The 14499-nt window shown below is 49.1% G+C and overlaps 6 protein-coding genes across 6 annotated transcripts; 3 read left to right on the forward strand and 3 right to left on the reverse strand.

The window, feature by feature from the left end:
• Positions 1-1336: 1336 nt before the first annotated feature.
• F4812DRAFT_99574 (uncharacterized protein) lies at positions 1337-1988 on the forward strand. The gene has a single exon (XM_047939631.1). The coding sequence runs from the start codon at positions 1449-1451 to the stop codon at positions 1878-1880; it is 432 nt and encodes a 143-aa protein (XP_047788507.1). The 5' UTR covers positions 1337-1448; the 3' UTR covers positions 1881-1988.
• Positions 1989-2701: 713 nt separating this feature from the next.
• F4812DRAFT_436240 (actin-related protein, ARP1 class) lies at positions 2702-4934 on the reverse strand. Its single transcript, XM_047934832.1, has 3 exons — positions 4178-4934; positions 3337-4107; positions 2702-3281 (listed from the first exon to the last, which is right to left on the reverse strand). The coding sequence occupies exons 1-3, from the start codon at positions 4484-4486 to the stop codon at positions 3219-3221; spliced, it is 1143 nt and encodes a 380-aa protein (XP_047788508.1). The 5' UTR covers positions 4487-4934; the 3' UTR covers positions 2702-3218.
• Positions 4935-5024: 90 nt separating this feature from the next.
• F4812DRAFT_436244 (MFS general substrate transporter) lies at positions 5025-7529 on the reverse strand. The gene is made up of 5 exons (XM_047934833.1): positions 7138-7529; positions 6946-7082; positions 6418-6888; positions 5585-6365; positions 5025-5501 (listed from the first exon to the last, which is right to left on the reverse strand). Exons 1-5 carry the CDS (start codon positions 7187-7189, stop codon positions 5281-5283), a joined length of 1662 nt encoding a protein of 553 aa, XP_047788509.1. The 5' UTR covers positions 7190-7529; the 3' UTR covers positions 5025-5280.
• Positions 7530-7859: 330 nt separating this feature from the next.
• F4812DRAFT_99657 (putative monooxygenase) lies at positions 7860-9683 on the forward strand. The gene has a single exon (XM_047939632.1). It carries the CDS (start codon positions 8075-8077, stop codon positions 9482-9484), a length of 1410 nt encoding a protein of 469 aa, XP_047788510.1. The 5' UTR covers positions 7860-8074; the 3' UTR covers positions 9485-9683.
• Positions 9684-10479, reverse strand: F4812DRAFT_99748 (uncharacterized protein). The gene is made up of 2 exons (XM_047939633.1): positions 10040-10479; positions 9684-9955 (listed from the first exon to the last, which is right to left on the reverse strand). The coding sequence occupies exons 1-2, from the start codon at positions 10222-10224 to the stop codon at positions 9883-9885; spliced, it is 258 nt and encodes an 85-aa protein (XP_047788511.1). The 5' UTR covers positions 10225-10479; the 3' UTR covers positions 9684-9882.
• A 1622-nt stretch (positions 10480-12101) lies between these two features.
• On the forward strand, positions 12102-13719 carry F4812DRAFT_99768 (glycoside hydrolase family 93 protein). The gene is made up of 2 exons (XM_047939634.1): positions 12102-12957; positions 13057-13719. Exons 1-2 carry the CDS (start codon positions 12260-12262, stop codon positions 13445-13447), a joined length of 1089 nt encoding a protein of 362 aa, XP_047788512.1. The 5' UTR covers positions 12102-12259; the 3' UTR covers positions 13448-13719.
• Positions 13720-14499: the final 780 nt, after the last annotated feature.

Below are 14499 nucleotides of genomic sequence, written 5' to 3' on the forward strand. Positions count from 1 at the left end.
GCAAATCGCCTACTAGCATATGAATGAGTATGAGCATATGGCGAGATTCGGTCCTTGATTGATCTCAGCTGTTACTAACCAATCAAAGAGACCAGACTTCAGATCCGTTGGCTGACGAATTGTAGCGGCTCTTCGGATCCACGCCTGTACCTGCAGTGGACTTACATGGGTTTACACAAAAGGGGCTGAGGGGGATCAGAGGATTGGCTGAAGCAGTCCTAACTTACATCCTAACTTACGTACATAGCAAGTACATTGTATAACCAAGGTATATATAGGTATAACTATTCTGTATACCTTCTCAGTTAGGCGAATATGTTATGTACGGCATGACGTTGCCGGGTCTTTGTTCCATAACCAACGTGTCGTTACCTCAACCACTGACACCACCACTAAGGCTTGAGGCTGTCCGAAAGCAGAAGCGAGATCCAATTACACTACCAATTGCACCACCAAGAACCCATTATTGCCCATCCTGCATGAATCCCTGTCTAGCGTCGAGGGAGCAAACTATGGGGTAATAGTTAGGTACAAAAAACTCCTCTGTAGGTCTCATGATGCCTTTACCTAAGACCCGATTTCGTAACTACAACTGCTCCATCGACTCTGGCTCGTCTGAGAAGCTCCTTTTTAGCTAATTCCTTGCTAATGGGATCCATCACGCGGTTACCCCAGATTCCACTGAAATTCCACTCATAGTCCTCTGTCATTACCATGTTAACCGTACATGTCGCCTTACGATTCGGTCCCACCGAGACGATGGTTTTTCCTGTCTAGGCGCACCGGAATCTGCCTGTCTGGCCCTATTTCGTTCGCCTTAGAAGTACTAAGGAGAAAAAAAAAACCCAAACCAAAAAACCCGAGCCTAGCCATGTTGTCATCCCCACGCGATGAGATGAGCTTTTGCGCCGGCAACCTCGCCTAGCGCTTCACGCAAGGAAGCTTGCGTGCTCCGCGTGCCTTCTACCACCTCCTTGGAGCCGTGAAAATTTTTTCCTTTATGGGAAATTTTTATGCTCTGGGTCCCCGTTCGCCCTCCTGGCCCCTCTGGAAAATCCAGTACGTAGTTACGTATCGTGGCCGGCTTTGTTCCCTCAAACCCTCGTGCTGGGGCCACGTGCAACAAACTTGGAACTTTCTCGAGAACTTACAGTGTAACTATGACAAAGGGGCTGTTGCTCCCCTGGGCCCCTGGTCGTCACGAACAAAAATATGTGTATATTAGTTTGTGCCCTCCGTTCCCACCGAACTGTGACTCCATCTGAGATCTGAAATACTATTTTTGCTACTACCACGATTCATCACTGATAAAGTTTCTCGTACGAAAAACAACATTACACCTAGGCTTACCTTACCTCACCTATATACCTAATAAATAAACAGCGGAGACACATATCAAAACCCTCGTTCGCCACATTATATCACCCTTAGAGAGTACATTCGAGAAGATGCCTAGCCTCACCATCACCGAGCCTCACCCAACCGTGCCGAAGAACTCATACACGCACTCCGGCCGGGGCGGCGCAGGCAACTACTTCCGCGCGCCGACCACGACGCCCTCGTCCGGCGTAGCCACAAAGCCGACGGCGGCGCCGCGCACCACCTCGCGCTTCTACTCGGGGCGGGGAGGGGCCGGCAACGCGCACGTGGCGGCCGCGAAGCCCGTCCTGTCGTTCGACGAGGAGTTCACGCACAAGAGCCACATCGAGCAGAAGCCCGTCGGCTACGTCGGCCGGGGCGGCGCCGGGAACGTGTATGGCGCGAGCAGCGGCGGCTTAGGCACCGTCTCCCGCAAGGGCAGCGATGCGTCCAGCCAGCACAGCTCGAGCAGCTCAGGTAGCTTGTCCAATATATGGAGCCGCATAAGCCACCGGCACTAAAAAGTTCGCAAACAGATCTCGCGAAATGAGAAGATTTTTTTCTTTTTTTCTTTCTTTTTTTTTTTAAAAAAAAAGGAAAGAAAAATCTTTTACCTACCTGATTTTACAACACCATCTCATTATGTTCAACAGCAACAACAACATGCTGCGAATTACGCACCATCGTCATTACCTCTCTACTTTATCTTGATCATCATCATCATCATCATCATCACCATGGGAAAGCAAGGCGTATCGGAGTTTAGGGCATCATCGTACTTAACCACGGGTATGAGCCGACGGGGCGCATTGGGAAAAGAAAAAGGACAGGAGAACAAAAATAAAAGTTTGGGGGTTGCCTCAGCGCAAACAGGGAAAGCTCAGCGATTTGGTATTTTTGCTCTTTTGGGGAGAAGAAAAAAAAAGAATCAGAAGAAGGATATGAAGTTATCACAACTTCTTCCCATTCCGGCTGGTAGACTCCGGGATGAAAGATAACCTCGACGGCAGGTGTTTGTTTCTGGTGAATATTCTACGAGCGTTATATATATTACCTTATACCCCCCATAGAGAACTTTTCGGCTGAAAAGGTCCTTTTTTTTTCTTGCGTTTTTGAGGTCTGGGAATGCCTGGTATAGCATTGCGCCGGATAGCACCGACGGCGGTAGTTGATATAGCTACGGAGAATAAGAAAAAAAAAAGAAGCATCAACTGTACTTCCATGGTCCGTTCTTGATTCGATCCAACTTTATAACCGTGTGATATGCTACACTACTAGGTAGTGTTACCGCACTAGAAGCTTTTAGCCTTCTAGCTACGTTCTACTTGTCACATCCGTAATCCTCCAGAAGCTCACGCTCTGTGACCAGCGTAGGCGAACTCAAAACCCAACCGTGGGTATAGGTATCATCACTATCACGTAACACGTAAATCATCGAATGTGGGATCTTCAACGCCTGGGTATCATTCATCTACATAGATGACTTTAAGGTATTCCGCCAATAATTTGACACACAAGCTTGCCGGCTTCTCTTTCCCCCCCATTCCTTTACTTGCCCCTCTTCCCCTTCATCCAGGACATTGCGAGAGCCTTAAAACCTACCTACAGTGTCCTGTGCGATAATACGCCACCGACATCATCTCTGGATTTCTTGGAGTGGAAATGAGCCTCTCGCAGCACTCACGCTATGCTGCCTTAAATATAAACCCCCTTGTATCTACTGCATTCAGATCCGGAGTGGGCTAGTTTATAACTCGTCGACTCCCACTTCTTGATCCGAGTTACGGCTCTTGGGTGGTTATCTCCCGACCTTATTCTATTCTTTGTTTTTCCGAAAAAGAACTCGGGTAGGGGGGAGATTATGTGAGTTTTTTGTGGATAATATCAGGATCCTCGTGCCAGTCGTCGACACTAACCCACATCTACAATCGCATTAGTATGTCCTTGATCCAGGCATTAGTTAAAGGGCAAACGAACCTTTCTGAACGTGCTTAAACCTGCAAGAATGCTACCTCCGATCCAGGTCGAGTACTTTCGCTCGGGCGGCGCGAAGATCTTGATCCGCATGTCCTTGACAGCGAGTTTCTTGACTTCGCTCAGCAGACGGTCACCGAACCCCTTGGTCAGCGTACTGCCGCCAGACAACACGATATTGGCATAGAGAGCTTTTCGCAAGTCCAAGTCCGTCCGGTTTATAGCGTCTGTCACGATCTGCTGGATACCCGGGTACTCCAACCCGATGATTTCTGGATCGAACAGAATCTCAGGTGCGCGAAATCGTTCTTGGCCCACACGTAGCCGGTTACCGTCCGGTAGCACATATTCCGCCGTCTTGCCCTGGTCTAACTTAGCGCTCTGCCAATCCTTCTCTTCCTGCTTGGGATTTAAGGCCACGTATGACACGGCTTCCTTGATCAACCGTACCACTTCCTTTTCGGCGCTCGTGTGGAAGATATAGCCGCTCTTGCGCAGTAGTGTTTGCATATACTCGGTGACGTCACGGCCTGCAACATCGATACGTCTCATAGAAGATGGTATTGCGAATCCTTCGTACACCGGCACCGCGTGTGAGACACCATCGCCTGAGTCTAGTACACAACCCGTGGTACGTCCGCTAGCGTAAAGGGAGAGAACAGCTTGGATGGATGTGTATAAAGCAGGGACGTTAAAAGTCTCGAATAGTATTTGGGCTGCTGTATCACGATTTGCTCGTGGGTTAAGTGGCGGTTCAGTTAAGAGGACGGGATGCTGGTGGACAGGAGATATTAGTATTTATTAGAAGTGTTATGTTGGAACGAGAGAGTATAATTATACATACCTCCTCGCTAATGGTTTTAAGTCCTTCGTTGTAGACGTACTCCCATATCTTCTCCATATCATCCCAATCTGTGACTATGCCATGTTCCAAGGGGTATCTTATCTTCAAGAGTCCTCTCAGCTCCGTCGCCGCCTTTTGGCCAATGAACACCTCACCTTCTAAGGCACCGGCGAGCACTCGCAAGTGCTTTGGTCGACCTACGAAGGAAGGGAAGTAACATTTAGGTAGATCATCTCCCGCGAAGCCCGCACGAATTGTACCCGAGCCATTGTCCAGAACAATGGGCGCGTTGTGGAGGGAATCTGTCATTGTGGGCGTCTGGGCGTTTGGGCGTTTGAACAGCGGTTCGTTTCGTATGTATCCACTCCTTTCTCCCCTTTCCCTTTGACACTCGAACCCTTAACCGTCTAATCCTTCGCCGCCAAAACCGTAAATTTCGTATTTCGTAGGGTTACAGCTTCAAAAAGTCGGTGTCCGTTCCGTTTGTTGGTTAAGTACAAGGGTTAAAGCGAATTTGAAAGCTTCGAAGGTGTTTATTATTAACTATAGAAAAAAGAAAAATAATAACAGCGAGTCGCTATGTTAGAAGAGCTTTGGTCGTCAACTCGTAAGTCCAAGAAGCATTTCGTGTGGTCGTCGGCAAGAAATGTTGTTAGTTGTCAGTTGTAGTTGTTGGCGTTGGCGTTGGCGATCGGCTTTGGGGCAATTTTTCGGCGAAGCTTCGAATTCACGACGCGCCTTTGCTCTTTCCCTTTCTTTGGATGGTTCAGGAGCTTCTTGCAGGGGTCTCGTTCCAGTTGAATGGGGTACGTATCTTTTACACGTGGCCCGAGCTCAATTGAATTGACGCACTGACCACTACCTTATCTAGAATGGCAGAATGGTTACCTTGTAAGGATTACCTAACCTGAAGCTAAATTTCAGGTACGTAGGTACGAATCGATCATTTTATCCTTGCTTTTATTTATTTACTAGGTACCTAGGTACCATCTCATGCTCTCTCTTATTCTACATCTATTTCTATGAAATAAAGAGATCAACTCAATCAAGCATCCTCCCATATCAATACTTATGTTAGGTTACAAAAGATATAAATCCCCCACCTAATCTTCGTGCATGAATCGATCAAGTGCTTCATTCCTACCGATATACGCCCTGATTCGTTTGCCGAAAATCCATAGAGGAATAGTCAAGACATTTACAGCAACAAATACGCTGCCCAGCACATTGAAGACCGCAAGGACTCCATCTTTAGCTAGCCAATCGTTAACGAAGTAGGTCAGTCCAAAAGTCAAGATGTTTCGAGCATTGATAGCCACGAATGCTAGGTACAGAAATAACAGTTAGCACCTATCTATTCGGAACCGCCAAGGTCGAACAAGTGTGGTGATATGGTGATATACATACCTTCTTCGCTCAACTCCTTATGAGAATCTATAACGTAGCCAAAGACAGATGCGTTTGACAAGGCAAGACTCATATTCGCCAAGCCAAAGCATAGAACTGGCCCGGACCAATGAGTTTGATAATGCACTGTGGCACCAAATCCGAAGAAGCCAACGATACCAACCAAGAATGAGATGATGATCGGTGGTAGTCGGAACTCGGGCTCGTAGATGCCATGGTTTTTCTTGGCTAGGTACATGCAAACCCAGTCGGTCAACGGGCCTGACAAGATCTCGCCAACCAAGGTGAGGATGAAGGGGGATAACGAGATCAGCCCCGTTTCAGACACCGAGAAGTTGTACGGCGGTGCTGTGAAAATGACTGCGTTCACCACACTGAATACCACGATCCAGGTTAGGGTAACACCGTAGAGCAAAAATGCCCAGAGAACAGCTGGATAAAAGAAGATGACAACTGGGCGCAGAAAGATCTTCCAAAGGGGCGTGCTGGTATAGATAGCACCGCTCCACAGCTTCAGACTTCGCAAGTACGAATCTTTTCGTTCTGTCACCACGCCGTTCTCTATGGTTTCTATCTTGACGCTGTCTTCCGGTTCGGACGAGGTATCCTTCTTCTCGGAAATCTCAGGTCTCCTGTCTTGCTTGGCGGCACTCTTAATCGACAGTTGTTGCTCAAATGACTGTCTCTTATAAGCGGTTTCGGGAACGAAGAGGATGACGAAAGGAAGAAGTATGCCAAAGATAATGGCACACCAGATCAAAGTCCATTGCCAGCCTTGATCCTAAGGAGTATGTCAGCAAGATTGACACAGCGGGTTCTTCTCCGTGGCTTACTTGAATGATATAACCAGCAATGAGAGCGCCGCCGCTGATACCACATAACAGGAACATGTTCCAAACGGCGATTCTAGTAGCCCGTTGGTGGACATAGTAGAGGTCGGCAATTGTACACTGTACGAGTATCTCGTAAGGTGCCATTCCAAAGGCGCTCCATACTCTGCTGCCCAGAAAGCTGCTGTAATCTTTCGCGAGGGCTCCCCAGATACTTCCAGAGAGCATGATGATGCTTGATATCACATACACGGGGCGGCGCCCAACCTTTTTAGCCAGCGGGTTAAATACGAAGAGTGAAAGCCCAATCGCCAACACCACCCAAGCGGTTGCTTGCGAGAGAGTGTTGACCGTTATATTGAGTGCTGCAGCAATCTCGACAAATCCTGGTGAAATCATAGGGCCGTACGCGCCCACGACACCGGCGGATAAACCAACGATAACAAGAATGACATCTTTGCGCCACGTCGGCCACTGTATGCTTGTGAGTTCTCAATGTCTCAATTTTTTTTTTTGAAGTAGACGACTCACATTGAGAGGATCATTGGGAGAGTCACTTGGCTGAGGAGTCAATATAATATGCGAGTATTTCCCAGTGCCGTGTTTAAGAAGTTCGCGAGAGATGTCTCTATATTCGTCTGGTATATCGGTCTGGTCCGCAAGGATTACTGAAACTTGGATTAACAACCTTTCCTCATACCTCCTTTTACGGGATTCTCATACCTGTGCCTGGGACATGTCCTGCTTGCTTACTCTCGAGTATTCCCCAAGGCATCGTGCTGACTTATTCCGACGCGGATGATCTAACACGCGTCTATGTATGCTCTGTAAAAATCAATTGACGCTGGTAAGACGCGCCCAGGCCCAGGGGACAACTATATGTAAAATAAATTTGTACCAAATGGAGATCCATGTTGATAAGCACTGACTACTCTTTGCTGTAGCCATGGGTATATAGGCAAGGGTTCAAATGATGGCGAGACGCAAATGCAGTATAGCGTCGCATTGCGACACGGTCTTCACCATTGCCGACGAAATGAGCACATATCTACGAACTTCTCCGCACATCCTAAAGTAGATCAATCAAAACTCCGCGTCTCTAAAGTTGGAGAAATGAGTATATTACGGGATATCAGATAGCCAGCTCAGTGAATTCCCCCACTCAAAATGGGTTGGACCAGCCGGAGCTCAAGCATCCCATTCCTTTGGTCCTTTGATTGGCTCATTCTAGTGAGGGCGTATGCGAAACCCGTCTAGGCTCTGCAGGATAATCGTCTCGAAATTGACCGACATGTTGTATTGCAGTCCATGTACCACCGCCGCAATGTAACTGCCGATACCCATTCCAAATCCGGATGCGGGGGATATCGATTCTAACAGTTAGGATGAAGGACTAGATAGGTAAAGTTCACACGTACGTAGTCGTCGAGCTCCAACCCCCCGAGCAGACGTGCCTGTGCCGCTCCGCCACTTTAGTTCTCATGCCATTTGAGGACCGGCAGCTTATACGGTTAAGTTAGGCCCATTCAGCTGGTTAGTTATACCCGAGGTCAACTCAACGACGGATCAATGATAAACTCCTACTCGGCCAATCTCGATGTTTGAGAACGGCAGAAAGATGGTAGAACAGACTTCACGATAGCAAGAACAGAACAGCAAAATGACCGAAACACAGAAACCTACACAAACAGGCATCAAGGTGATCGTGGTGGGAACGGGCTTCGCAGGACTTACAGCCGCGATAGAATGCCACCGAAAGGGACACGATGTATTGGTGCTTGAAAAGTTCCCAGAGCTGAAGCTCCTGGGCGACATCATCTCCTTTGGTCCCAACTCGTCGCGACTATTCCGTCGATGGCCAGGTGTCGCCGAGCAACTAGAGCCGCTCAGCATGCGGGCTGATGCAATCACTCTAAAATCTTGGAAAGGGGAAACGCTCTATACACAATACTGGGAGGGTGAGGATGCAGAATTTGGTATCCGCTACGACGGCCACCGCGGCGAGTTCCACGAGGTTGTCTATAATCATGCTAAGGAGATCGGCGTGAACATCCGACTCAACGCTCGCGTTGAAGACTATTTCGAAGACGACAAAGAGGCAGGCGTAGTTCTTGAAAATGGCGAACGAATTACCGCCGATGTCGTGATCGCGGCCGAAGGTGTCCGTAGTAAGGGCCGTAAAATTGTGCTCGGATTTGAGGATAAGCCCAAGCCATCCGGCTACGCCGTCTATCGCAGTTGGTTCAGCGCGGATGAAATTGCCAAAGATCCCGACACGAAATTCTTCACCGAGGGTGGCGATAAGCATGTCGCATGGCTTGGCCCCGACGTGCACTTCATCGCAGCCTGCATGAAGAAAGGGAAGGATTTCTCGTGGGTATGTACGCACAAGGACGAGGCGGATATCGAGGAGAGCTGGCAACTCGAGGCACCACTGGAAGACGCGCGCAAAGTGCTCGAGGGCTGGGATCCGATCGTACAAAAGATTTTGGATAAGACGCCGTCTCCTCTAATCGATTGGAAGCTGGTCTACCGTGATCCTTTACCGACGTGGATCTCGAAAGGTAGGCGGATTGCGTTAATTGGTGACTCGGCCCATCCGTTCTTGCCAACATCCATTCAGGGGGCATCGCAGGCGATGGAGGACGGCGTCACGATTGCTGTGTGCCTGCGGGAATGCGGCGGTCCTGGAAAGGTCCAGGAAGCAGTCGCGGCGTTCGAAGCGATTCGGTACGAACGCGTCAAGTCCGCCCAGAAGACGGGGGAGCAGACGCGTGACATCTGGCACAAGGCGGACTTTGAGGCCGCCAAGAAGAACCCCGAGAGCATGAGGCTACGCCGCGAGGCTTGGATACTGGGCTTCGACGCCGAGAAGTACGCCGAGGATAACTACCAGCGCACGGTCGAGGTCCTCAGGCGCACGGGTCTACAAGACACGAGCGAAGCGAGAAAGTTACATTTACCCGAAGGGATATACGGCTACCTAGAGTATGGAACTAGAGATGGAACTAGCAAAGGGACTGATATTTCTGCTGCCGCTCATGCGGTCGACGGTACGGTTATATCATAAAATGGTAGGTTAAGTGGGTATATACAGATAGATAGACAAATAGAAGAGAGGTTGAAGATGAGTCGACGGCTTTTGTGCGACTTTTTAAAGTTTCGCGCTTCTCCTTTCCAATGCAATGCCCCCCTATTTCCCCCTTTTCTTTTCTTCTTTTTTTCTTCGAACTGATTAGGATAGTTGAAACCGGAACGCCTCTGATATCATGATGTAGAAAACATCCCAGGTATTCTGTACCTGTCTGTTTCTAGAAACTCAAATGAAACGCCTTCCGGATGTCGTAGATGTGTGTGTGGGGATTCTATGTACAGCTATACGTATAGCCTGTTGTTGTGATAGTAATGGAAGCTATTAATGCATGTTTGTGCAAATTATGCACACGTTCGAAGCGAAGTTTGCATCTTTTACATGCGTCCGTCGAGGAAAGCCTTGGCGATGAAGGGCCAGGAGAGGAAACCACCTAGGACGGGGAAGTATCTATGCCACGACGGTCAGCTCATCGTTTTTCACTAGGTAGTCTAACCTAGCATAGATAGGTAGATAGACGGGGATAAAACTTACACAGCTGCAACGCCGACACGAGTTCGTGCAATGCGGCCCCAATCTGCGCGTTGAGAGGGGACAGTTGCAGGTAAGGCTTCAGTAGGCCCCTCGACGATCCGGGCCGATTGACGGAAGCTCTTGAAGGCTTGCCTGGCAAGGGCGGAGAGGGGGGATCGGACGGCGTTAGCGGCGATGGCAGACATTTTTGAATGATTTTAAGGGTTTTTGGAGTTTGAAACAGGTGATGATGGTTCAATCAGTGTGGAGGATGTGTTCGTTATAAGGGTCTAATAAGACAAGGTTGGGTTTTCGAAGTGGACTTTTTTTGGTTGTTTCTGAGTTGAGATGAGATGTCTATGTTACTCTACTGAGTCTTTTGGAAGAGAGGAGATTTTATATATGATTGATGAGTGAAGATGTCTATGTTGCTTGTGGTGATGATCCTGATGGTGATGATATAACAATTTTATTCACAATTCCTAGATTCGCGGGCTACTCTTATATTACATTTTACACGCGACCTTCTCCGGGCTCTGACGGTCGAAGGAATAACAATACCGGCAATCCCATTCCCAACTTTTCCTGGAGCCCGACGAGCCAGAAGCTCGTAGATACTCGCGAACGTATGACATGAAGCCTCAACGGGGTTTAGCTGGGAATCCAGCGCCGCGGTTTGACAGGTTAGTTCGGGCTGGTCCATGACGGCATGCGGCACCTCCACCCCCAGAAAAAGCTTACCGCAGGGTGTCTAAGTGCCAAGTGGGAATGGTTCTGGCTTGGGTAGCCCGGATCAGCTTAAATTGCCTTGGGGATATGGTGAGGACAAATCGTCGTGTCACGCCACGCGCCTCGCGGTGAGTAGCCAGAGTTAGCCAGAATAAGCAATAGCTGATAGGCAGGCGAAAAGGGACCGGAGATGAGAGGCTGAAAAATCAGGTCGTTGGGTTTACGCTTATGGCATTCTGGCCTGCCCTGTGGTGTGATGTGGTATGATCGGAATCAGCCGATGAGGGTTTTTTTTTTTAGTGGAAATCTCGAAAAAGTGGCTGAATGAAGAAAAGGAGATTTATTCACGTGATTTAGACTTGTTTGTCACTATGCAGCTCGAAGCTTTACCGTAAGTTGTTTCTATCCCTTTTCTACATTCCAATTATTATTTCCATGTCTATATTTGATAACGCAACCTTATTTCAACATAGCTGCGCTGACTATATTATATATTGCTTGTCGATACTCTCCATTATTTCCGACAACACTTCTTCTTTTTATTGGTTTTGTATCTTAATTTCTCTATTATGTTGTCCTTTCGAAATGGAGTACATATGTCAAGTAGCGATCTCAGATTCGCTTACAGCCCATTTCCATGGGGACCTAAGCTGCTCTGATTCAAGAAACGGAACGCGTAGGACTAGAAAAAACATAGACATTTTCGATGCAAGTAAACTCGACGAGCATTGACTGCATCGGCATAATGTCAGCTTCGTTCCCATCTTCTAAATATACTTGGTCTCAATAAGACCGAGCGATGTCACATTGCTACTCTGTAGGAGCGTGTGAAACAAGTCCCCAATGCCCAATAGGCCCAGCACCTTTGTTTCTAATCGAAACGATTTATCACCTGCCTTATTGCGCACTTCCTAAGACACTGCGAACGAATACCAGGGTAGCCTCTACCACGCCTATTATCGCCAGCTTGTCTCCCTATCGTAAGGCTTAGTCCACCATACTCACAGGGTCGAATTCCGAGATGAACTTGCAGTCAAATACAATCAATGGCTGGCACATGCCGCTTGGCAAAACCACCTTCTCAAATAAGAGACTACCTACTAAAACAAGCCAAATTCAACTTTCCCTTAGTCGGCGCTTCCTTCTAGGTGTTTTGAGGTTTATAAGCAAACCCGCTATACTCGACTTGAGCTAGGTATATAAAAGACACCATGCTGCCGGATCTGGATAGTTACATTTGACAATTGGACCTTGCATACTACTATGCAAAGCCAACCTTACAACTGGCTGGTGAATCCCGTGATGATTTCGCTAAGGTGACAAACTGTCTCTCCTGGTCGGTTCAATGGCGTTTTTAACGATACTCTTACTATGCGTATCGCAACGATGGATTATGATACTTTAGGCACCTATATAATCTAGTTGGCGCCCATGTGCTAAACTACCTGCGCAGGTAGGTTTCATGACGATCTCAACCTTCATGAACTGTAAGAATACTAGCTCTTAGGCATCATGTTCGCTTCTAAGATCCTCTTTGCGGCTCTCGCCGTCGTCGGGGTAGTATCAGCCGCCCCGGCTTCCCTTGCCAAGCGCCTACCAGGCCGCGTCGTGAAAGCCGGCGAGCCGGTGGTGATCGACACCAACTCCGAGTACATCAGGGTTAGCTTTATGAACGATGGCAGCCTGCTGGGCGGATACGTCGCCAGGGACGGCACCCAGAACGTGTTACGCGTGGTAAAGTCGACCAACGGCGGGCAGTCGTGGGAGCACCTCGGCGAGGTGTTCCGAGGGGAAATCGCGACGCACGACATCAACAACGCGATGCCGCTGCAGCTGCGCAACGGCCGCGTCCTGTACGCGTACCGGAACCACGACCGCGCGGGCGCCGACTGGCACTACACGTACTTCCGCATCTCGGTGTCGTACTCGGACGACGGCGGCAGGACCTTCCGGTACCTGTCCACGGTCGAGGAGCACGTGCCGTCGGGCGTCAACGGCCTCTGGGAGCCGTTCCTGCGGATCGCGGCGGACGGCTCGCTCCAGTGCTACTACTCCGCGGAGAACAGCGCGGGCGACCAGGACAACTTCATGAAATACTCCACGGACGGCGGCGCGACTTGGTCCCGTTGGATAGCGGTGTCGGGAGGGGATAAGAACTCCCGCGACGGCATGGTTGGCGTTGCGCCTATTGATAATAACGGGAATCTCATGTTAGTATTACCCCTCGGTATCTAACTAATCGCAAGCTTTCTCTCTCTCTCCTTTTTTTTTCTTCTTCTTGCTTTTTGGATTCTAACACATCGCCACAGCGCCGTGTTCGAGAACACGGAGAGCGGGGTCTTCTCGGTGGACTACGTGCTGTCGCACGACGACGGGCGGTCGTGGGGCGAGCGCGGCCGGCTGTACACGGCGCGCGACGGGAAGCTGGCGGGGGCGCCGCAGGTGTACAATGTGTGGGGCACGCTGGTGGCCAGCTTCATGACGAACGAGGACGTCGCGGGCACGAGCGGGTACGACGGCGCGCAGATGAAGGTCGTCACGAGCGTGGACGGCGGCAGGACGTGGTCCGGCGGCGTGGTCACCGGCGAGGCGGCGGCGCACTGGCCGGGCGTTTTTAACCGCGACGCTACGCACTTCTTGGCGCTGTACTCGAAGGATGGGCTGGGCGCTGTGAGTCAGCTGTATGAGTTGAAGGAGTAAGTAGAGCGGTGGTGTTGTTTGTCGTGAGGGTTTTTCATAGACGGCGGGTATGTTGTATATACTTTAGGTAGTTACATTCGTTGTATATATTCTGGAGGGCGTTCTTTATATGAATTTTATTTATCAACACGAACCTAAGTCGATGGTCCTATTGCCCATGTGAATGTGTAAGGGTTCGGAAAGATGACCATCCGACCGCTAAACTACCGCAATTCGAGAGATTGACGTTGCTAGGCACCTCCACCTATAAGGACCCCATGGACAGTCCCATGATAGTATAATTAACGGTATTTTCCATCTCTTGGCATTAGTATTGCGAATATGTACTGAAAAAGAGATCTAACCTACAACATCAAGCTCCAAGAGGCAGGATTACCGCCACCGTCAATCTCTACGATAATCCTATCTCCTGGGGCGCTCAGCATCGCATCGCTATATGGAAAGCTGGTTAGCGAGCATTTACCGGTGTAGATTTGGGAATCTGTCCAAACTGCGATCGGATTATTTCTCGATCGTTCTCGCCTCCATCCGGCACCCCTTCGAATGTGGCGCACTCATTATGTAGCGAAGAGCCCTTGCCGGGTTCATTATCTTAGGTATGGTACGTGACATTAGCTGCCGGATGCATTCATCCTGAGTGACTTAGGTTGCCTAGGAAGCCACTGAGGTCATTTAGCCGCACAGGTTGTTTCATACATTCTGCCTTATCATAGTCATGCTTGGGCAACAAAGCAGCCAAGTTTGGTGTGTGTGTGTACTTATGGATGTATGTTTTCGAAGATGTGGTTTAATAGCCAATCGAATCGAGTTGATGAAAGTGCGTGCATCTCGGTACTCCTCACCTGATTACCTATAATCAGAATGTCTCCACGAAATCTCATATCAGAGTTTGATAAAGTGTGCGGTATCACTTAATAGAAGGGCTTTGTACAATTCTGTATCCCATATGTAGTATGACTTCAAAATTAGGGCCGAGGAGGTCATTCTTGCTACAGCGCGTAGTTTTGATTGCCGTTCATATTCTTGATACAGGGAGGTCACTGTATTGTATA

This window comes from Daldinia caldariorum, assembly GCF_022478825.1.
Source record: "Daldinia caldariorum strain CBS 122874 unplaced genomic scaffold F4812scaffold_13, whole genome shotgun sequence".
NCBI classification, from domain to species: Eukaryota; Fungi; Ascomycota; class Sordariomycetes; order Xylariales; family Hypoxylaceae; genus Daldinia; species Daldinia caldariorum.